This window comes from Microtus oregoni, unplaced genomic scaffold, assembly GCF_018167655.1.
Source record: "Microtus oregoni isolate MIOR12 unplaced genomic scaffold, Mior012 000102F_ref0000329, whole genome shotgun sequence".
NCBI lineage: Eukaryota > Metazoa > Chordata > Mammalia > Rodentia > Cricetidae > Microtus > Microtus oregoni.
The window spans coordinates 840,576-864,295 of record NW_024544716.1 but is presented as its reverse complement, the minus strand read 5'-3'; the positions used below and the strand labels follow the sequence as shown (position 1 = coordinate 864,295).

Below are 23,720 nucleotides of genomic sequence, written 5' to 3'. Positions count from 1 at the left end.
TACAGCTTTAACATTAAATAAGTAGTACCACTGACTTATAGCATATGTTGTATCTATGTCACATGTATTATTACATAATTAGGAAACATAAATTAATAATAGTAAAGTTCTAAGGAAGACATCAAAGCCCTCTCTATATACTCATGGATAAAATCGCAGTCTTAAGTTTCTACAGTCACTTATAATGTCTTCAAGTATTTATAAATTTATAAACTATTTCTTTCCCTTCACATATATGCATATATCTAAATATTATTCTGCATTACTATGTATGTATCTACATATCTACACATTCAGCTAAGCCTCTAAACTTCATGTATGCATGAATATCTATGTGTATCTACATCTTACCTGTGTGTGATGAATAGCGTTGTGTCCCAAAGGTTTGGGCAGCACTTACACTGCATAGCCATAATATCTCGAAATTTCCATATCTTTCTCCCTCTGAAGGAAAAGCTGTGGTTTTCCCAGAGAGGTACACTTGGCAGCATTCTCTCTCTCCTGTTGAGCCCGCCTCTTCATGGCCTCCCTCTCTGGCCTCTGCTCTTCAGTGATAGGCTGTGAGATGACTGGCCCCGGAATGTTGACTTTCTTCCAAGGAATTGGTAAGTGGCTGAAATCTTGCCGCAGGTATTGGGATTGAGGCTGGGGAGGATCTAGGGTCTTGTTTGTGGCAAAAGAAAGAGGCTCCCTGTGGAGTGAAGTGTGAGATGATGCTCTGTAGGGTGCAGGCAAAGAGGCAGGCGGTTGAGGCCCAGGGCAAGACTGGATGGGCTTGCTTCTAATTGGACGTGTGGCACTGGTGGCAACTGGCAGAGCCGACTTGTCAGAGGCCATCAGTGATGTGCTGGCAGGAGCTGGTTGGGATGACTTGAGTTTGGGTTGCCTAGCAGTGTGGGATTGAGACCTCACTGGGTAAGCTGTAGTGGGCCTGTGCGAAGCCAGGCAGTGAAGCTTTCTGGAAACAGGTCTGTCTTGAGGCTTGTCCAGGGCTAGGAAAGGCAGAGGTACTAATTTGACCTTCCCAGCTGGGGACAGCTCATCCAGGCACAGAGATGGACACCGCTTGGGAGCACTGCTCTCTGTTCTCTGAGCATTGCCCGGGATTCTACCAGGGCCTCGACCCTCACGGGGCGCATCTCCCAGGGATGTGGCGGTTGGGCCTGTCCTGGGATCTTTGTTGCTGCTCAAGTTCAGCAGAGCCCGGGAGGAGGAGACGCCAGTTTTCCTCTCACTCTTCTTCCCCAGTGGGTGAAAGACCTGCACAGACACCAGCATGTGCATGCCGAGGTGAGTTCGAGGCTTCTTAAAGCTGTCATGGCTGAGCTCAGGTGGATTCCTCTTCCTCTTGGTCTTTGGGATGGCGGGCTTCTCTTCTGCCTTGACTCTGTGACTTGATGGCTTCAGCTCCTCTGTTTTCTTGGAGCTGTTTCCTCTGGTGTCCTTGGCCTTTTCTTTCCCCTGTGCCCTTGCTACGCTGGGCCTCTTGGGTACAAATATCTGAGATTTGCTCTGCACGTGGTTGGCCGTGTTGTCTATGGTTCCAGGATCATCTTCCTTCAGCATATCCTCGTGATGGGTTCTGGCCTGAAGAGCTCCATGAAACACATCAGAGACTTTCTGGTTTTTCTTGATGCCCAGTTCAGATAGTCCATTAAAGATGCTGGTGCGTGACTGGGCCTGGTCCCTCCTGATGTCTTTGGAGTCTTTGGTTTGGCTTGCTGTGTGATCTTCCATTTGGTCAAGGCCAGTGTTGAAGTTTAAGAGTTGGGGAAGGTGAATATCTGCCACCAGAGTAGTCATGTCTGCAAAGTCATTGCTAGACTCCATGACACTCTGCAGAGCCTCAGGGTCTTCCAGACCAAGGCTACTGTTTCCCAAAGTGGCATTTTGAGAAGCTAGCTTCTGCCTCAGGCTCCCAACATCACTGTAGTTCAAGGGCTGCTGCATGCCAGGGTATGCTGAAGGGAGGGGTGATGCGTCTTGGTTACATTTTGTGCCCTCATAGGAATCCAGAGGTGTTGATTGCTCAGCATTCATCTCATCTGCATTGTTCTTCTGTGTCTTTTCCAGGCTTGGGGCTGGAGGCAAGGCCAGGAATTCAGAAGGACTGTGCATGAGGGCAATTAATGACCTGTTCCCACTGACAGGTGCTGTCTTCATCTGGGCATCCTGGGTGCAGGCATTGCCGAGGTCTGGACTCTGCAGCAGACACAGTGTCTGCCCTGAAGGTGTCAACCCCAGGGTTGTCTCCCTCTCCACCACTGAAAAAGAGGAAGTTCGAAGTCAGTGCCTGGTAAGTGAGATGCTACCCCCGCTTTCAGTGCACCTGAGCACTGAGGCTCCTGCAGCAGTGTTGCAGGCATTGCTATGAGCTCTGCTGGAGGAGCAGGGAAAGCAGCCCTCTTTGGAGACACATAGTAACTACTCATTTGTTTCTCATGACCGTGTGAGATCACGTTTTCTCTTGTGTTTGTGTGGTGTGTACATGCTTAGTGATCATGGGGAGGTGGCAGAATTCCTTGGTGTGCGCTCTTCCCTTTCTCCCCCATTTTCCTTTGAAACAGTGCCTCTCATTGCCTTGGGAGTTTGCTCCGAGACAGGTTGTGTTGCTCACTGTTTCCTAATCTTACTCATCTCCACCAGTTTCTTTCTGTTCATTGTATTACTCATATGGCCCCTGAAGCCTGGATTTTTATTTGGGTTTAGGTATCCATATCAGTTCCTCAATTCTGAAAGGCAAGCGGTTCAAAAGCCATGACATTCCTTAAGGTTCACGTTTCACAGAATTTTTGTTAGTGATGTCAAAATGTAAGACTGCGAAAGCTTTGAGCATCAACTTTGTAACAGAGAACATGTCTACATAGTCTTGGCCTTGGGTCACTGCTGAAGATTCAGAAAGAAAGAGTAAAAGAAAAAGAGAAAGTGGAAGAGAGATGTAGAGGAGGAAAAGAGACAGAGAAAAAGAGAGAGGTTGATCGTGACAGATAGGGTGAGATGCTTCAACCCTGCTTATCAATATTACACAGGTCAAAGCAGACTGTCACTAGAGCTTAAGTGTTAGAGAATGTCACAGCAGACACTTGGAGTGTGGGAGAAGACTTCCTCCAGGTCAGATTCAGGGTTCCATTTCTCTGGATACTAGCTTCAACTCAGGGGAAACTTAGTTGTACAAGAACAGATAAAATTCTCGATGTCATCTAGAATCTGGAGACATAGATTAGGAAGGAGGTGATTTTAGTGAGCTGCTGCATGGGCCTGATTAGCCTTGGCAGTGAAATGCGTTCCTGTGGTGTGGTCCTTGGACATGTCTTAATGAAGGTTGAATGTCACTCACTTTCCTGTATTCTCTCTCATTATAGAGACTGAATTTAGGGGTAATGAGCCTGAGCCACAGCCTACATGTCAGGACTCCCATTCTTCCTCTGTGTGGACATCCACTTCTGAAAGGTAGAGCTGTGTCTCCTCTGAGGGCTGATCTCACACCTCCCTTCCTGACTTTACTCACCTTGAAGACTGGTGTCTGGCATGGTTTGAGCAGATGTGGGCCAGTAGATGGGACAGGTGGAGAGAGGTGTTTGGATGTTCATTGGCTGAATCTCCTGTAGTGCCATCACCATCCCTGGGTGCAGAGAGGAAGCCTGATTCCCAGAGCAGGACACAGAGCCATAGGCCTGCAGGCACTGCCAGAATTCTTCAGCCATCGGAGGACCCAGGCTGTTCTGGTCATTGTAATAGACCTGACTTCCATCCAGGTAGCAAGGTGCCAGGATATATCGTTGATCTGGTAGATTTGATGGCGTTGCCTCTACAAGGCAGGCAGACAGTGTTGGATAGGATGGCGGTAATGCATTGATATGGAAAGTATTGTCACACTGGGCTGTTATAGACCTAGACGAGGGGGTGGTATTCTGGTCAATGACAGTTACAGGGGCATCCAGGAATGGAGCTTCCCTTCTGGTGGTGCTTTCTCTGAGATCCCAGTGGAGAACACCTGGATAGGAAAATGTCGAAGTAGAGATCTGGTTCTGGTCAGTTGGCTCAGTCAGCATGGTCGTGCCAGCTCGTTGGTAAAGACAGGCACTGTCCATGAGCTGCTGGCAGCATGTGCTGGAGTCTGATGACAGGAGCCATGCTGAGCTCACAGCTGGGGTGCAGACCCCGTAGAAATTGCACACAGTTCCTGCTGAGGGTGTGGCATTCCTCAGCACAGGCACAGAGGGCTGCAGAGCACATTCTGTCCCAGTGAAAGGTGCACTTTGGCAATTTTCTGTAGGAAGCAAGAAGAGAGTTGGAAAAAGTTGAGATGGAGGCTTTCTACCCCCTGGGAGGGACTGTGTTATCTCCAGGTTGTACTGAGTGGGAGAGTCTAGCATCTATGTTCCCTTACATATGCCAAGCAAGTGGGTTAAGATTGATCGGTGGGGCTATGAAGGATGACAATCACGAGATGAACTGTCTGCTTTTTCCTGTGTGGGCATGGAAATCCTGGTCAATCTGGCTTAATCCTCACTCAGATCTAGACACGATGCTCCTTTTCCCTGATTGTAATATAATAATGCCTGTTGGGACACTTCCTCGCAAATATATTCTACAACAGAGGTTATTATTGGGAAGAGACCCATAGGCATATTCCATACCTGGAACTTTGTCCTGTTCTCTGCAGATCTTACAGTATAGAGTGACCTAAACTCACTCTACGTTGATCAGTCTGGCTTTGAAATCACACAGACAGGTCTGCTTCTGCCTCTAAAGTGCTGGTGCTGGAGCCCCTGCCATGTCCACCAGGCCAATCTCTATTTTATTGAGTTTTTTTCTGAAATGATGTTTAACAAATGTGTACCAAATTGAGGTAATTATTCCTGCCCCCTCTCTCTTTTTTCCCCTTGCATTTCTTGTGTAATTGAGGATCTCTTATAATCTTATAACTTTTAAGCATTATTCAAATATGATTTCAGAAATACAACCTACTGACAACATTTCTTCTTGTTTGCACCAGTTTAGTGTGTCCTCTTGAGACTGCTAATGTTTTATGGGGTTCATCTCTGAATATGATTGCTTCTCAATTTAATATCTGTTGATTAAATTGTTTTCTTAACAGCTCCTCAGTAACTTAGTTTTTTTATCTCTTCTAAGGGGGAATCCGTGTGAGAATCCCCCCTCACAACAGCGTGTCAGTTGCCATGGTCAGACTCTAACTGACTGGACTTCGCAGCTTCAGTTGATCCTATCCAACACCACCAGTGCACATGAGACATGGGGAACTGGGCAGAAAGTGGTCTGGATGGAGTGTAAGAGCCAGGGACCAGATCAGGATATTCTTTCTATATGTGCCAGGGAACCTTTGTATAGACTAATCTGAACAGTACGTTTGGTTAAACATGGCTTGGGAAATGACAATGCCTTGTCTGTTTTGATTATAATCTGTGGTCGTCTTCAACATTGTGTTCTAAACTACCATTGTGGACCACCAGGGTCCCCTCTGCAGTGTGCCTTCATATATTTATATACTTTCTAGACCCGTACTGTGTTTGCCCCCTTCCCTGACTTCCTGTGGGTCTGTCCTTCCAGCAACACTGTCAATATTAATTTCAGTACAACAACTGCCTTCTCAGATTCCACAGTCCTCTTATTCTCTTCCACTCTCCATGTTTAATCCAGGGAAGTCCAAGTGACTGCACAACATGGCAGTCGCCATTTTGTCCATAGTCAATATTCATTTGGTGAGTATGGAGAGAGGCCAGTGTAGAGCATGTCAGACTTGAACTGATCTCCATCCCACCCAGTTCTCTCTGTGTTGTGATTATAGTTGTGTGCCACCATCCGTGGTGTGACCAATACTGTTAGAGTCGCCCTGAATTTTAAACTAAGACTGGAAACAGTAGTGGGGGGAGACTGTCTCATTAGTGGTGTGGAGTGCTAGATCTCTGCGTGCCTTGTTCATGTTCCCGTGTCTCTGTAGTTTAATACCATCCAAAAGAGCCTGATTTTATTCCCTCTTCACTTTCTTCTGAAAACCCAACAGTACAGGACCCAAGCATAGTGACACTGTTCACTCCTTGAGGCGGATGGAAAACACTTGAGAATAAACTTTTTGTCTAAAATCACCTACTTAGTAAGAACCAAAGCTAAATGTGACATTCAAATCTAGATATCTATATCAACATCAATACTATCCACATTCAGCAAAGATTTACTAGTATAGTAAAAGTCAATGGAGAAGATCACATGTTTTAAAGTCTCTATCCTTACCTGACATGGTCAAGGGGAGAGGATCAGCAATCCAAAGTACAATGGAGCAAGATGATCGGTCGGCTTTTTCTGATCAGCAGACCTCAGTGGCAAGTGTGTCCAGTATCAGACAGCACTCACTGGTCACTGGTCACCTGGACCTGTGATGATCCAAAGTTGTTTACAGTCATCACCATGGAAACACCAAGATTCTACCAGGTGCTGGTAGGGTTGGAGGGAGAATGATGTCATAAATGAGGCAACAGCCAATGGGAAGGTTCGATTCCTAACTAGAAGATGGGATTGGTTGGAGAAGATGCCAGGAGACCAACAGTAGCCATGGAGGCTGAGGTGTGGGCTAGTGAAAGAGGCAGTCATGGCATGGACGTGCCACTTCCCATGGCGTTTAGCCTAGGCTATCATGGCAGTGCTCTCATAAGGTTCACTGATGAAGTGGTGTGTAATGTACACATGATGCGTCACCTTCCAACAGAAAGTGTCCCATCAGCCTACACTTACATACAGTGAGTAGTCTTGGGCAGGAGGGAGAACTGCTGTTGAGGGAACTCAGGTGATACGCCATTGCAGTGCGTCTGGCTTTTGTGCCATCAGCATCTGTCCATGACCCAAGGAAGAGATCAAAGTGTTCCTTTGTGACTATGTGCAAGGTCAGGGCTCAGTGTGCTGTGTGCATGTTGATGAACTCTAAGACACTTGTCTTCTTGTTGCTTCTGTTATTCTTTTTTGTCTTGTTTGTCTGTCTGTGGGGTTAGAGAGTGGAGACATTACGCGAGACACAGGGCGATTTGGGGTTAGGAAGGAGACACAGACACGCTGCGGTCCCACGTGGGTGCACTTTAATGGGGGGGTAACAACAAGTAAGGGACAGGTGTGCAGAGATGAAAGGAGAGAAGGGCAGAGAGAGAGAGAGAGAGAGAGAGAGAGAGAGAGAGAGAGAGCTAGTGGTGACCCCTGTTTTTAACGGGGAACTCACAGGCGTCTGGAAGAAATGCCCTGTGCTTTTGGGGCTTCCAGTCCAGGGGGATGCTGGGAGCTGTAGTCTCCAAAAGGAAGAACAGCTTCTCCTACAGTCCTTCCTTATTCTGTGCTGGCCCATGCTGGACTGACAACTCTCTCGTATTCTTTCATCCCTTCTTTGTATGTTTTTACTCTTGGACCAGCCTGACCCATCATCATTACACTCATGGGTGATGCCACTTTGATCTTCCAGATCAGTGGTCCACTGAGTATCATGAAGATGCTTTTATTTGGATGCTGCTGGTAGGAACAGGCAACCTAATGGCTGAAGGTGGGCATGGATACAACTGTTCCCCTTTTCAGTCTCTTGTTGCTGTTGTGCTGCCTAGACTCAGCTACTCTGAATGGTTTTTAATTGATTATGTTTTAAAAAATTACCAATCCAAGTTACCACTTCTTCCCTTCTCCCAGTCCCTCCTCACATCCTCCCACACAACCCTTATCCAGTCCTCAGAGAGGGTAATGCACATTGGTTTGTGGAAAGTCCAAGGCCCTCCCTACTATATCTAAGCTGAGCAAGGTATACATCCAAAGAGAATGGGTTCCCAAGATGCCAGCCCAAGCAGTAGGGATAAATTCTGGTGCTATTGTCAGTGGCCCCTCAGTCTGCCCCAGCCATGCAACTGGCAACGACTTTCAGAGGGACTAGTTTGGTCCTATTCTTTTTTTTCTTTTCTTTATTCTTTTATTATTTTTCTTTTTGTTTTGGCTTTTCTTGTAGGGTCCTGGTCCCCCTATTCCTGGGGACAGTTTATGATCAGCTAACTAAGCTTCCTGTGTGTTTCTGTGCTCTCCCTGCCCTGCCTGGTGATTAGCTGCAGGGCATTTACTCCTTTGTTAATATGGTCATTTCCCACCTGCCTGGGCAGAGATGCTTGTGCAGTAGTTAGGAACATAAAGATCTCCCCAAGTCTGAATAAATGGCATTTGGCTGATCTTCCTTTGAATGACACTGGTCTCTGTGTGTTGTTCTTTTCAATCTCCATGCTCTTGCTGGACTCGCGTTCGGTACAGTGGCTCGCGAACTGTACCGAGGGTGTAACACAAAATCGGGTGTTACATTTTCTTTTTATTTATTTATTTCTTTATGGAAAAAAAAACATTTCTGCCTCCTCCCAGCCTTCCATTTCCCTCCCAGTCCCCCCACTTCTCTCCCCCTCCCTCTCCAGTCTGAAGAGCAGTCAGGGTTCCCTGCCCTGTGGGAAGTCCAAGGTCTCCCCCATCCATCCAGGTCTAGGAAGGTGAGCATCCAAACTGGCTAGGCTCCCACAAAGCCAGTACATGCAGTAGGATCAAAACCCAGTGCCATCGTCCTTGGCTTTTCATCAGCCCTCATTGTCCACCATGTTCAGAGAGTCCGGTTTTATCCCATGCTTTTTCAGTCCCAGTCCAGCTGGCCTTGGTGAGCTCCCAATAGATCAGCCCCACTGTCTCAGTGGGTGGGTGCACTTCTCGCGGTCCTGACTTCCTTGCTCATGTTCTCCCTCCTTCTGCTCCTCATTGGGACCTTGGGAGCTCATTCCGGTGCTCCAATGTGGGTCTCTGTGTCTATCTCCATCCATCGCCAGAAGAAGGTTCTATGGTGATATGCAAGATATTCATCAGTATGGCTATAGGATAGGGCCATTTCAGGTTCCCTATCCTCAGCTGCCCAAGGAACTAATCGGGGGACATTTCCCTGGGCACCTGGGAGCCCCTTTAGTTCAAGTCTCTTGCCAACCCTAAGATCCCTCCCTTAATTAAGATATATACTTCCCTGCTCCCATATCCACCCTTCCTGTATACCAACCATCCCATTCCCCCAAGTACCCCCCATCCTCCCCTTCTCACTTTTCTCTCCCCATCTCCCTTTACCCCCATCCCACCCCACTCCCAAGATCCCAGTTTTTTGCCCGGCAATCTTGTCTACTCCCAATATCCAGGAGGATAACTATATGTTTTTCTTTGGGTTCACCTTCTTATTAGCTTCTTGTTCCTTCCCAGTATGGCTGGATTTGGTGAGCTCCCATTAGCTCAGGTAGACTGTTTCAGTGGGTGTCCCCATCATGGTCTTGACCTCTTTGCTCATATTCTTACTCCTCCCATTCTTTAACTGGACTTTGGAAGCTCAGGTCCGTGCTCTGATGCAGGTCTTTGCCTCTGTTTCCATCAATTGCTGGATGAAGGTTCTATGGTGATATTTAAAATATTCATCAGTTTGTTCACAGGGCAAGGCCAGTTCGGGCACCCTCTCCTCTGTTGCTTAGAGTCTTAGCTGGGGTCATCCTTTTGGATTCCTGGGAATTTCTCTAGAGCCAAGGTTTCATACTAGTCCCATAATGGCTCCCTCAATCAAAATATCTCTTTCCTTGCTCTCATCTCTGACCTTCCTCCATCTAGACTATCCTATTCCCTCAAGTTCTCCTCACCCCTCCCCTTCTACTTTCCTCTTCCCTTTCCATCCTCCATTCTCCCCTCTACACCGATGTTCCCAATTTTGTCAGGTGATCTTGGCTATTTCCCCTTCCCAGGTGGATCTATATACGTTTTTCTTAGGGTTCACCTTGTTCCTTAACTTCACTAGGATTATGAAATATAGCCTCAATATCCTTTGTTTATAGCTAGTATCCACTTATTTACATACATACATAGTGAGTACATACCATATTCATCTGTTTGGGTCTGGGTTACCTCACTCAGGATGGTGTTTTCTAGTTCCACCCTTTTGCATGCAAATTTCAAGATGTCATTCATTGGTTGAGGTTGTTTCCATGTTCTGGCTATTACAAATAATGCTGCTATGAACATAGTCAAACAAACGTCTTTAGAGTATGATTGAATATCTTTTGGGAATATGCCTAGGAGTGGCATTGCTGGATTCTGAGGTAGGTTGATGGCCAATTTTCTGAGAAACCACCATACTGATTTCCAAAGTGTTTGTACAAGTTTTCTTTCCCACCAGCAATGGATGAGTATTCTCCTTATTCCACATCCTCTCCAGCATAAGCATCGTTGGTGTTTTTGATCTTAGTCTTTCTGACAGGTGTAGGATGGTATCTCAGAGTTATTTTGATTTTCATTTCCCTGACTGCTAAGGATGTTGAACATTCATATCTATCCCCATGCACTAAACTCAAGTCTAAATGGATCTTAATATAAATCTGACCACACAGAACCTAATAGAAGAGAAAGTGGGAAGTAGTCTTCAATGCATGGACACGTGAGACCACTTCCTAAATATTACCCCAGTAGCACAGACCCTGAGAGCAACAATTAATACATGGAGCTTCCTGAAACTGAGAAACTTCTGTAAAGCAAAGGACACAGTCAATAAGAGACAAAGGCAGCCTACTGAATGGGAAAAGATCTTCACCAACCCCACATCAGACAAAGGACTGATCTCCAAAATATGTAAAGAACTCAAGAAATTAGACATCAACATTTCAAATAACCCAATTAAAAAATGAGATACAGACCTAAACAGAGAAATCTCAGCTAACTTGGTGCAGGATCAAGTGTCTTTCATGTTATGCTTTACAGACCATTGTTTAAGCAATCCAGAACAGGAGACCAAGGCAGTACATTGAGGTAAGAGGTAAATCAGAGACCACAGGGGATTTCTCCTTCCTGGCACTCTTTAGATTTGCTCAGCCAACATTCTTATATATTCCAAGTTCCACTGTGTTTGTATAGTATTGCCGAGCATAGACTAGGTCCTTCTCTGTCATTTAATGATAAAGATCATGTTCCAGGGGCTGGAGAGATGGCTCAGAGGTTAAGAGCATTGCCTGCTGACTTCCAAAGGTCCTGAGTTCAATTCCCAGCAACCACGTGATGGCTCAAAACCATGGGTAATGGGGTCTGGTGCCCTCTTCTGGCCTGCAGGCATACACACAGACAGAATATTGTATACATAATAAATAAATATTCAAAAAAAAAGATCATGTTTCACAATCAGTCTGAGAGGCTACTTCCGGGAGGCAACCACTGAATTGAACTATCCTCTTTCCTTCGGATCCTGGTTTGTTTTATGCTATATAAGCTAAATAGGAGTGTGTGCATTGGTACTTGAAGTCGTCACTATTGCCCCTCTGTTGTATCTCAGTTGTGCTCCAAGTAGCATCGCAAAGTAAGCATTTTTCTGACCAATTTGTTCATTATTATTCAATTTTGGGGTTCCCATTAATAACATGGTCCAGAGGTGTCAATGGAATAGTGCATTGTGGGTGATCTCTGATGTCTTTCTTGTGCCTTGCCCCATTACTAGGGGAGCACTTTACATAGCTGTGTTGCTGGCTTCCATTAATGAAAGAGCCCTAGGGACTTTGATTTCCTGTCCCATATACCATATCCATGTGAGTTTTTGCTTTATTTTACACATCTACATATAAAAATGATGCCCAGTGCTTGTAACCCAACATTCCTTCACTTTCAAGTAACGTGGGTAATCCCACAAGATCATTACTGTTGACTTGGGTGAGAAGGTGTTTGTTCTCCCATTCTGTAGGAATGTACATTGTTAGGTGACATTACTCACGCTGACTGCATTTTATGAAAGAAATTAACTAAAATCCACATACCCTGTCAATGAACTCCTGAAGTCTTTAACTCAAAATGACAAAACTCTTAGTTGTGCCAAGTATATAGGTGAGAGCAAACTAAAACACAGACCATGCTGTGTTCAATAATACACTCAAGTAAATTCAACACTGCATTCATGTGGATGGGTATATGATGGCCATGTTCTTGTCTTTGAGTCAGTGTAAAGAGATTGGTTTGATACTACCAGATGCGTAAGAGCTGTTATGATGTGCCCTGGCCCCATGAGAATCCTGAAAACTAGGAGCTGAAGGGACTTGTTGTATTATCTAGATTACAAAATTCCATGAGAGGGGATCTTTGCAAGCTGCAGTGGAATAGACTGCCCTCCCTATTTAGAGAATCTGCTTAGTGTGTGACTTTGCACAAAGGCTATCCCCTGATAGAATTGGCATTGGCAGGTCTGCACAGAGCCTGCTCACATGTGTACGAAACATTTCTTATCGTCGGTGGTACCGTGGTATCGTCACAGTGCCTGAAAATTATGGATTGCATCTCCAAGGAGAGCAAAAGTAAGTTAGAGAAGTTGAGAAATGGGACCCTGAATGAGTGGAAATGTGGCACTCACTGAAGCCATATGCCTGCTATATTCTATGTCCCAGAAATGATCTTAAGACTCAGGAGATGTCGGTCAAGAAACTCTTCAAGACCTCCCAAAAGATGAAGCTCTTTGGATCCTTTTATTTGGTATGAGTAAGAAGTAGATGATTGTCCCGTCCCTCTGTTTCAGATGTAGGATATCTAGAAGTCAGACTTGGACTGAACTGTAATCTCCCTTCCTGCTAGCAGGCTGGCTTTCATAGAAGGGAATTTTTATGTTGTACCGTGATGCACAACAGAATCTCCTGTGACTCAGAGGATCACAGGTCACAGTGGGAAGGGAACTCCTACTGCTTTATTGAAGGGAATGGATGGGCCTTTGTATTTCCCTTCTAAACCTTTGTGCTTCTGCGTGAGATTAGTGTAGCTGCAAGTGTTGATGGAACTGCTCCAGTCTGTCTCCTTTCTCGACTTCCTTTTCTGTGTGCTTTTGGTGCTGATGGAAAAACTGTAAAAGTTTTGGCTGCTGATACTCAGTGGCTGTGGCTGCTGTTGTGGTGAGATGATTGCCTCTTATGCCAAAATGGATCATGTACAATGCAGTCCATCCAAATATCAGGGGCTGTCATGCAAGCAGGAATGCAGTGTAAGAGCTAATGCAGTCAGGTAGAGTAGTGTAGCCTGGTGTTTTACCCTAGAATAAAATGACTATCCCATCGAGATATTTTAGCTAAGATCAGTTGGACTTGATCTTTCTAGATGGTACAGAATATAAGAAGTGGAGAGTTATCTGAAAGTTGGGGACTTGCAAGTATTGCTTCCGTAGGAGCAGGAGATCAGTTGGTGGGTGTAATGTGAAGTATTGTACCCTCTGTGTATTTCAGTATACAGTGTCTTTAAACACCAAACCAGGTCTACCACTCCTCCTGTCCATGCTGTTCCAAGGCGTTGGATGGGTTATTGCTCTGCACATTGCTGTACATTGCAGTTTGTTCAGGATTCGGATACCTGTGTTAGGGCCTGAACTTGGTGTCCAGTAGCAGAGCAAATGATAAGAAATACGTGACGTCTGCACACAGTGGAACTGGTTACAGTAAAAACAATGAATGCAGTCAAGGTGATTGCAGGAGAATCCTTGGAACTCGAGATAATTATATTGTACCAAATGTATCCAGTCCCACAGAAACATCTTCTTATCCTGTCTCACTATGTGGATCCTTGGTGACACATCTCTACATATAGACATTCATGAAATTGTAAGCAGTAGTATAAAGCAGAAGAACATTGCCTAAGATATTTGGTGAGAGCTAAGGAATGGCCAGGTGGTGGGAACTGAGTGCTGTTGTCAGTATACAATATACAGAATAAAATCTGTTCATTGAATAAATAGTACAATGAGACTTAAAGTCCATGAGAAGAATTCAGTACATCTTTTTGTTAATTGCTTTAATATGTAAAATAATTCCTGAGCTTTGTTCAACAAGTGTTATTCTACCAGACACTTAATTTGAAAACATAAAGATTAAAATAATCATCTTAACATGAATGTATATCCATTCAAATGCCTTTCTGTTTTTCTGAGGAGTACAGTGAAGCCCAGTAGAATCACGGAGTCCCAAATTCTGTAGTTAAAAAACACAGAGAGAGTGATCAAACAAGAGACCTCCCTAAACTATTGCTTTCCTTCATTCTCTTGTAGTCAATCGTGCCCCTGTCAGGATGCTTGGATACAGGTTGTGGGATCCTTTCCGGCTGGCTGTGTTATATTTATCTAGACCAGTGACTCTGGACAGCAAATAGGCTTTGTTAGAATGGACAGTATTGTGTCTACACAGTAGCTGGGGATTACCTATTGAGAAAATACAAACACCATAAATATCTAGGGACAGGTTGAATACATTCCTTGAGTCAAATCCAGATGTTGTACTATCTGGAAGTAGATAGGCATTGTCAGAAGTCCAGCCAACAAGTGAAACAAAGGTACTGTCAGAAAAAAGAATCTGAGTTGAGTTGCAGTTGTAAATACATACAGCTAAGTCAATACATTCAGTTAAGTCTCTTGTGATTTTAGGTCAGTAGCAAGAATCGCCTTGCCTACACATGGACTCTTCATCAAATCATGCTGGGAAACCTGGTGATCCACATGTACAGAAAGAATCTTGATTCTACCTGCATTGTTGAAGCACATCTTTAGTCGCAGCACTCTTGAGGCAGGGACTCAAAAGACAGAGGAAGCGGCAGAGGCAGAGTCTAGCAGATCACTGAGTTCAAGGCTAACCTGGTCTATGATGTTATTACCAGGACATATAGTGCTTTGGAGAGAAGTCTCTCTCAAGGAACTAAAAGAAAGTGAATAAAGGTCACCCTGCGAATATCCAATGCCACTTCCCCAGAGATCAAAATTCAATAAACTCTTGTAATAATAGAGTACAGAGTAGCAGGAAGAGTTGACAGAGTTCAGGGGAGGCCAGTTTTCTTCTCTCACTTCCCCCAAAAGAGGTGAAAGCCCTTACCGGACTCCCGCGTGTGCATGCTGGGGTGGGTTCGAGGCTTCTTAAAGCTGTGGTGGCTGAGCACAGGTGGATTCCTCTTCCTTTTGTTCCTGGGATGGTGTGCTTCTCTTCTGACTTGACTCTTCCTAAACTGCTTCAGCTCCTCTGTTTTCTTGAAGCTGTTTTCTCTGGTCCTCTTGGTTTTGTCTTGCTCATGAGCCCCAGCTTATTCCCTCCTGATGACTATGGAGTCTTTGGATAAGGATGCTGTGCATCTCTGAATATGTTTAATACATTGAGTTATTTGAAAAATTGTGGAAGGTGAATATCTGGCCCCGGTGTAGTCATGTCAGCAAAGTCTATGCTGGAGACCATCACAGTGTGCATGTGCCAGGCTCATGATGGCCAAAGGTGCTGCTTAGCAAGGAGACATGGTCAACAGCAAGCTTCTGCCTCAGGGTGTTAGTGTCAGTAAAGCACAGCGTGTGCTGCAAGTTGGGGTGTGCTAAAGGGAGAAGTGATGGGACTAGGTTTCCTGTGTGCCTTTAAGGGATCCTTAAGCATTGATAGATTGGCTGTCGTCTAATTCACATTGTTTTCTTTTTTTTCCGCCTAGGATGAGAGCTGTTGGCAAGGCCAGGAATTTGGGAGACCTTTGGATAGGGGCAGTCAATGACCTGTCCCTATCAACAGGTGGCATCCTCATCTGTGAATCCAGGGTGGAATACTAGCAACATTGTGGACTGCAACTGATGGACTGTCTGTCCTGAGGTGTCAGTCCCAGGGACACCCCCTTCTCCAACACTGAAAAAGAGTCAAGGAAGAAGTTAGTGACTGGTAAGTGAGATGCTCCCCTCCTTCTGTGCCCTCTCCACTTAGGCCCTTATAGTGATGGGGAAGGCGTTCCTATGATCTCTGTTTGAGTAGCAATTTTTCAGAACAATGAACTTGTGTTGAATTACAGTTGTAAGCGCAAGCAGTTCAGCCTCTGTGACTTTTGGTAGCTATCAAAAATGTACTGTTGCTAACATACATCCTCACATAATCATGGTGGGGAAATCGGTGACCCACATATACAGAAAGGAAGGTGCTTTCACCTGGGATTTTGGTGCATTCCTTTAGTCCCAGCACTCTTGAGGCAGGGACACAGGCAAAGGCATTACAAAGGCAGTGTCAGGCAGATCTTTGTGATTTCAAGGCTAGCCTGATTAGCGAGGTCAGTTCCCAAATATTCAGTGATATGAAGAGAAACATTGTCTCAAGAAACTAAACTTATATATAAATTAATTCTATTTCTTATGTGTCACCCCATACAAGGTTAATGCCATATGCCTCAGAGGACAATGTGTTACAACCTCTGAAACAGTTAGAGCACAGAATAGTGCAAGGAGGTTAAGATTCAGGGACAGGTCAGGATGGAGGAAAATATCAGGCGATCAAATGTCAGTCCATTATGTGTACTCAACTCGGGTTCGATGAGATGGCTCCTTAGAGAAGAACACTTGATTTTCTCGCAGAATCCCCAGGTAGAATTCAGAGCACCTCATGATGGTTTTCAGTCTCTCTTAATTACAGACTCCAGAGAACTGATGCCCAGGTTTGGCCTCTCTGGGCACTCCATACATTTGTTACGCAGTAGTTCATGTGGACGACACACACACACACACACACACACACACACACACACACACGAAAAACAAACATGTTAAATGGATAATTTCAAAGATTGATACAATTTGAGACAAACCCAGTAATCCAAATCAACCCATCTCAGAAAGATACTCCGCCTTGTAGAATTTCTTTCAAGGTAGGATCTTGATTATGCACACATGGACCCTATGTTTCATATCATGAAATGCAGGCAGAGTACTGATGTCTAAAGGGCTCGTGTTTGAGGTTTGAAATGGGAGGAGATGTGGCGACAGCAGTAGTGTGTTCACTTTACAGTATGCACTCTAGGAAACTTACCATGTTCAGTAACTCTGACGTGAATAATCAGACAGAAACCACATTAATTACAGTACTGTTCGGCCAATGACCCCAGCATATTCCTGGCTAACTCTAACATCTTAATAAAGCCAAGTAATATTAACCTGTTATCACCGTGAGTCTGTGACCTATTGGCAATGTTCGGGCATTCAGGCATCTTTCTCCTTCGGCAGCTACATGGCATCTCTTTGAGTTTGCCTGCTTTCTCTCTACATCTCAGTTCGAATTTCCTACATGGCTTTGACCTGCTCAGTCATTGGCTGAAACAGATTTACTCATTAATGACCAGTGGTAATAAAACATATTCACAGCATACAGAGGGGACTCCCACATCATCCTAGAATCCTGAAAATTAAATTCCAGGAAAATAATCTTATTGCCACTAGAGCTTTTTGCTACAGCTTTAACATTAAATAAGTAGTACCACTGACTTATAGCATATGTTGTATCTATGTCACATGTATTATTACATAATTAGGAAACATAAATTAATAATAGTAAAGTTCTAAGGAAGACATCAAAGCCCTCTCTATATACTCATGGATAAAATCGCAGTCTTAAGTTTCTACAGTCACTTATAATGTCTTCAAGTATTTATAAATTTATAAACTATTTCTTTCCCTTCACATATATGCATATATCTAAATATTATTCTGCATTACTATGTATGTATCTACATATCTACACATTCAGCTAAGCCTCTAAACTTCATGTATGCATGAATATCTATGTGTATCTACATCTTACCTGTGTGTGATGAATAGCGTTGTGTCCCAAAGGTTTGGGCAGCACTTACACTGCATAGCCATAATATCTCGAAATTTCCATATCTTTCTCCCTCTGAAGGAAAAGCTGTGGTTTTCCCAGAGAGGTACACTTGGCAGCATTCTCTCTCTCCTGTTGAGCCCGCCTCTTCATGGCCTCCCTCTCTGGCCTCTGCTCTTCAGTGATAGGCTGTGAGATGACTGGCCCCGGAATGTTGACTTTCTTCCAAGGAATTGGTAAGTGGCTGAAATCTTGCCGCAGGTATTGGGATTGAGGCTGGGGAGGATCTAGGGTCTTGTTTGTGGCAAAAGAAAGAGGCTCCCTGTGGAGTGAAGTGTGAGATGATGCTCTGTAGGGTGCAGGCAAAGAGGCAGGCGGTTGAGGCCCAGGGCAAGACTGGATGGGCTTGCTTCTAATTGGACGTGTGGCACTGGTGGCAACTGGCAGAGCCGACTTGTCAGAGGCCATCAGTGATGTGCTGGCAGGAGCTGGTTGGGATGACTTGAGTTTGGGTTGCCTAGCAGTGTGGGATTGAGACCTCACTGGGTAAGCTGTAGTGGGCCTGTGCGAAGCCAGGCAGTGAAGCTTTCTGGAAACAGGTCTGTCTTGAGGCTTGTCCAGGGCTAGGAAAGGCAGAGGTACTAATTTGACCTTCCCAGCTGGGGACAGCTCATCCAGGCACAGAGATGGACACCGCTTGGGAGCACTGCTCTCTGTTCTCTGAGCATTGCCCGGGATTCTACCAGGGCCTCGACCCTCACGGGGCGCATCTCCCAGGGATGTGGCGGTTGGGCCTGTCCTGGGATCTTTGTTGCTGCTCAAGTTCAGCAGAGCCCGGGAGGAGGAGACGCCAGTTTTCCTCTCACTCTTCTTCCCCAGTGGGTGAAAGACCTGCACAGACGCCAGCATGTGCATGCCGAGGTGAGTTCGAGGCTTCTTAAAGCTGTCATGGCTGAGCTCAGGTGGATTCCTCTTCCTCTTGGTCTTTGGGATGGCGGGCTTCTCTTCTGCCTTGACTCTGTGACTTGATGGCTTCAGCTCCTCTGTTTTCTTGGAGCTGTTTCCTCTGGTGTCCTTGGCCTTTTCTTTCCCCTGTGCCCTTGCTACGCTGGGCCTCTTGGGTACAAATATCTGAGATTTGCTCTGCACGTGGTTGGCCGTGTTGTCTATGGTTCCAGGATCATCTTCCTTCAGCATATCCTCGTGATGGGTTCTGGCCTGAAGAGCTCCATGAAACACATCAGAGACTTTCTGGTTTTTCTTGATGCCCAGTTCAGATAGTCCATTAAAGATGCTGGTGCGTGACTGGGCCTGGTCCCTCCTGATGTCTTTGGAGTCTTTGGTTTGGCTTGCTGTGTGATCTTCCATTTGGTCAAGGCCAGTGTTGAAGTTTAAGAGTTGGGGAAGGTGAATATCTGCCACCAGAGTAGTCATGTCTGCAAAGTCATTGCTAGACTCCATGACACTCTGCAGAGCCTCAGGGTCTTCCAGACCAAGGCTACTGTTTCCCAAAGTGGCATTTTGAGAAGCTAGCTTCTGCCTCAGGCTCCCAACATCACTGTAGTTCAAGGGCTGCTGCATGCCAGGGTATGCTGAAGGGAGGGGTGATGCGTCTTGGTTACATTTTGTGCCCTCATAGGAATCCAGAGGTGTTGATTGCTCAGCATTCATCTCATCTGCATTGTTCTTCTGTGTCTTTTCCAGGCTTGGGGCTGGAGGCAAGGCCAGGAATTCAGAAGGACTGTGCATGAGGGCAATTAATGACCTGTTCCCACTGACAGGTGCTGTCTTCATCTGGGCATCCTGGGTGCAGGCATTGCCGAGGTCTGGACTCTGCAGCAGACACAGTGTCTGCCCTGAAGGTGTCAACCCCAGGGTTGTCTCCCTCTCCACCACTGAAAAAGAGGAAGTTCGAAGTCAGTGCCTGGTAAGTGAGATGCTACCCCCGCTTTCAGTGCACCTGAGCACTGAGGCTCCTGCAGCAGTGTTGCAGGCATTGCTATGAGCTCTGCTGGAGGAGCAGGGAAAGCAGCCCTCTTTGGAGACACATAGTAACTACTCATTTGTTTCTCATGACCGTGTGAGATCACGTTTTCTCTTGTGTTTGTGTGGTGTGTACATGCTTAGTGATCATGGGGAGGTGGCAGAATTCCTTGGTGTGCGCTCTTCCCTTTCTCCCCCATTTTCCTTTGAAACAGTGCCTCTCATTGCCTTGGGAGTTTGCTCCGAGACAGGTTGTGTTGCTCACTGTTTCCTAATCTTACTCATCTCCACCAGTTTCTTTCTGTTCATTGTATTACTCATATGGCCCCTGAAGCCTGGATTTTTATTTGGGTTTAGGTATCCATATCAGTTCCTCAATTCTGAAAGGCAAGCGGTTCAAAAGCCATGACATTCCTTAAGGTTCACGTTTCACAGAATTTTTGTTAGTGATGTCAAAATGTAAGACTGCGAAAGCTTTGAGCATCAACTTTGTAACAGAGAACATGTCTACATAGTCTTGGCCTTGGGTCACTGCTGAAGATTCAGAAAGAAAGAGTAAAAGAAAAAGAGAAAGTGGAAGAGAGATGTAGAGGAGGAAAAGAGACAGAGAAAAAGAGAGAGGTTGATCGTGACAGATAGGGTGAGATGCTTCAACCCTGCTTATCAATATTACACAGGTCAAAGCAGACTGTCACTAGAGCTTAAGTGTTAGAGAATGTCACAGCAGACACTTGGAGTGTGGGAGAAGACTTCCTCCAGGTCAGATTCAGGGTTCCATTTCTCTGGATACTAGCTTCAACTCAGGGGAAACTTAGTTGTACAAGAACAGATAAAATTCTCGATGTCATCTAGAATCTGGAGACATAGATTAGGAAGGAGGTGATTTTAGTGAGCTGCTGCATGGGCCTGATTAGCCTTGGCAGTGAAATGCGTTCCTGTGGTGTGGTCCTTGGACATGTCTTAATGAAGGTTGAATGTCACTCACTTTCCTGTATTCTCTCTCATTATAGAGACTGAATTTAGGGGTAATGAGCCTGAGCCACAGCCTACATGTCAGGACTCCCATTCTTCCTCTGTGTGGACATCCACTTCTGAAAGGTAGAGCTGTGTCTCCTCTGAGGGCTGATCTCACACCTCCCTTCCTGACTTTACTCACCTTGAAGACTGGTGTCTGGCATGGTTTGAGCAGATGTGGGCCAGTAGATGGGACAGGTGGAGAGAGGTGTTTGGATGTTCATTGGCTGAATCTCCTGTAGTGCCATCACCATCCCTGGGTGCAGAGAGGAAGCCTGATTCCCAGAGCAGGACACAGAGCCATAGGCCTGCAGGCACTGCCAGAATTCTTCAGCCATCGGAGGACCCAGGCTGTTCTGGTCATTGTAATAGACCTGACTTCCATCCAGGTAGCAAGGTGCCAGGATATATCGTTGATCTGGTAGATTTGATGGCGTTGCCTCTACAAGGCAGGCAGACAGTGTTGGATAGGATGGCGGTAATGCATTGATATGGAAAGTATTGTCACACTGGGCTGTTATAGACCTAGACGAGGGGGTGGTATTCTGGTCAATGACAGTTACAGGGGCATCCAGGAATGGAGCTTCCCTTCTGGTGGTGCTTTCTCTGAGATCCCAGTGGAGAACACCTGGATAGGAAAATGTCGAAGTAGAGATCTGGTTCTGGTCAGTTGGCTCAGTCAGCATGGTCGTGCCAGCTCGTTGGTAAAGACAGGCACTGTCCATGAGCTGCTGGCAGCATGTGCTGGAGTCTGATGACAGGAGCCATGCTGAGCTCACAGCTGGGGTGCAGACCCCGTAGAAATTGCACACAGTTCCTGCTGAGGGTGTGGCATTCCTCAGCACAGGCACAGAGGGCTGCAGAGCACATTCTGTCCCAGTGAAAGGTGCACTTTGGCAATTTTCTGTAGGAAGCAAGAAGAGAGTTGGAAAAAGTTGAGATGGAGGCTTTCTACCCCCTGGGAGGGACTGTGTTATCTCCAGGTTGTACTGAGTGGGAGAGTCTAGCATCTATGTTCCCTTACATATGCCAAGCAAGTGGGTTAAGATTGATCGGTGGGGCTATGAAGGATGACAATCACGAGATGAACTGTCTGCTTTTTCCTGTGTGGGCATGGAAATCCTGGTCAATCTGGCTTAATCCTCACTCAGATCTAGACACGATGCTCCTTTTCCCTGATTGTAATATAATAATGCCTGTTGGGACACTTCCTCGCAAATATATTCTACAACAGAGGTTATTATTGGGAAGAGACCCATAGGCATATTCCATACCTGGAACTTTGTCCTGTTCTCTGCAGATCTTACAGTATAGAGTGACCTAAACTCACTCTACGTTGATCAGTCTGGCTTTGAAATCACACAGACAGGTCTGCTTCTGCCTCTAAAGTGCTGGTGCTGGAGCCCCTGCCATGTCCACCAGGCCAATCTCTATTTTATTGAGTTTTTTTCTGAAATGATGTTTAACAAATGTGTACCAAATTGAGGTAATTATTCCTGCCCCCTCTCTCTTTTTTCCCCTTGCATTTCTTGTGTAATTGAGGATCTCTTATAATCTTATAACTTTTAAGCATTATTCAAATATGATTTCAGAAATACAACCTACTGACAACATTTCTTCTTGTTTGCACCAGTTTAGTGTGTCCTCTTGAGACTGCTAATGTTTTATGGGGTTCATCTCTGAATATGATTGCTTCTCAATTTAATATCTGTTGATTAAATTGTTTTCTTAACAGCTCCTCAGTAACTTAGTTTTTTTATCTCTTCTAAGGGGGAATCCGTGTGAGAATCCCCCCTCACAACAGCGTGTCAGTTGCCATGGTCAGACTCTAACTGACTGGACTTCGCAGCTTCAGTTGATCCTATCCAACACCACCAGTGCACATGAGACATGGGGAACTGGGCAGAAAGTGGTCTGGATGGAGTGTAAGAGCCAGGGACCAGATCAGGATATTCTTTCTATATGTGCCAGGGAACCTTTGTATAGACTAATCTGAACAGTACGTTTGGTTAAACATGGCTTGGGAAATGACAATGCCTTGTCTGTTTTGATTATAATCTGTGGTCGTCTTCAACATTGTGTTCTAAACTACCATTGTGGACCACCAGGGTCCCCTCTGCAGTGTGCCTTCATATATTTATATACTTTCTAGACCCGTACTGTGTTTGCCCCCTTCCCTGACTTCCTGTGGGTCTGTCCTTCCAGCAACACTGTCAATATTAATTTCAGTACAACAACTGCCTTCTCAGATTCCACAGTCCTCTTATTCTCTTCCACTCTCCATGTTTAATCCAGGGAAGTCCAAGTGACTGCACAACATGGCAGTCGCCATTTTGTCCATAGTCAATATTCATTTGGTGAGTATGGAGAGAGGCCAGTGTAGAGCATGTCAGACTTGAACTGATCTCCATCCCACCCAGTTCTCTCTGTGTTGTGATTATAGTTGTGTGCCACCATCCGTGGTGTGACCAATACTGTTAGAGTCGCCCTGAATTTTAAACTAAGACTGGAAACAGTAGTGGGGGGAGACTGTCTCATTAGTGGTGTGGAGTGCTAGATCTCTGCGTGCCTTGTTCATGTTCCCGTGTCTCTGTAGTTTAATACCATCCAAAAGAGCCTGATTTTATTCCCTCTTCACTTTCTTCTGAAAACCCAACAGTACAGGACCCAAGCATAGTGACACTGTTCACTCCTTGAGGCGGATGGAAAACACTTGAGAATAAACTTTTTGTCTAAAATCACCTACTTAGTAAGAACCAAAGCTAAATGTGACATTCAAATCTAGATATCTATATCAACATCAATACTATCCACATTCAGCAAAGATTTACTAGTATAGTAAAAGTCAATGGAGAAGATCACATGTTTTAAAGTCTCTATCCTTACCTGACATGGTCAAGGGGAGAGGATCAGCAATCCAAAGTACAATGGAGCAAGATGATCGGTCGGCTTTTTCTGATCAGCAGACCTCAGTGGCAAGTGTGTCCAGTATCAGACAGCACTCACTGGTCACTGGTCACCTGGACCTGTGATGATCCAAAGTTGTTTACAGTCATCACCATGGAAACACCAAGATTCTACCAGGTGCTG

At 45.3% G+C, this 23,720-nt stretch overlaps 2 protein-coding genes across 2 annotated transcripts; both read right to left on the bottom strand.

The window, feature by feature from the left end:
• Positions 1-396: 396 nt before the first annotated feature.
• LOC121443195 (uncharacterized protein C2orf78 homolog) lies at positions 397-16,523 on the bottom strand. The gene is made up of 3 exons (XM_041644869.1): positions 16,512-16,523; positions 3,995-4,223; positions 397-2,264 (listed from the first exon to the last, which is right to left on the bottom strand). The coding sequence occupies exons 1-3, from the start codon at positions 16,521-16,523 to the stop codon at positions 397-399; spliced, it is 2,109 nt and encodes a 702-aa protein (XP_041500803.1).
• Positions 16,524-17,660: 1,137 nt separating this feature from the next.
• LOC121443194 (uncharacterized protein C2orf78 homolog) lies at positions 17,661-21,532 on the bottom strand (the record flags this gene model as incomplete). Its single annotated transcript, XM_041644868.1, has 2 exons — positions 17,661-19,528; positions 20,773-21,532. Coding segments are annotated over 2 exons (2,628 nt in total), but the record flags the coding sequence as incomplete, so codon positions are not given.
• Positions 21,533-23,720: the final 2,188 nt, after the last annotated feature.

What these genes read in the sequence shown, in the direction of transcription:
- LOC121443195 (XM_041644869.1), bottom strand. An exon ending in TTCGACATTTTCCTATCCAG is followed by an intron (nt 2,265 to 3,994) that starts GTGTTCTCCACT and finishes CCTCTTTTTCAG; the next exon opens with TGGTGGAGAGGGAGACAACC.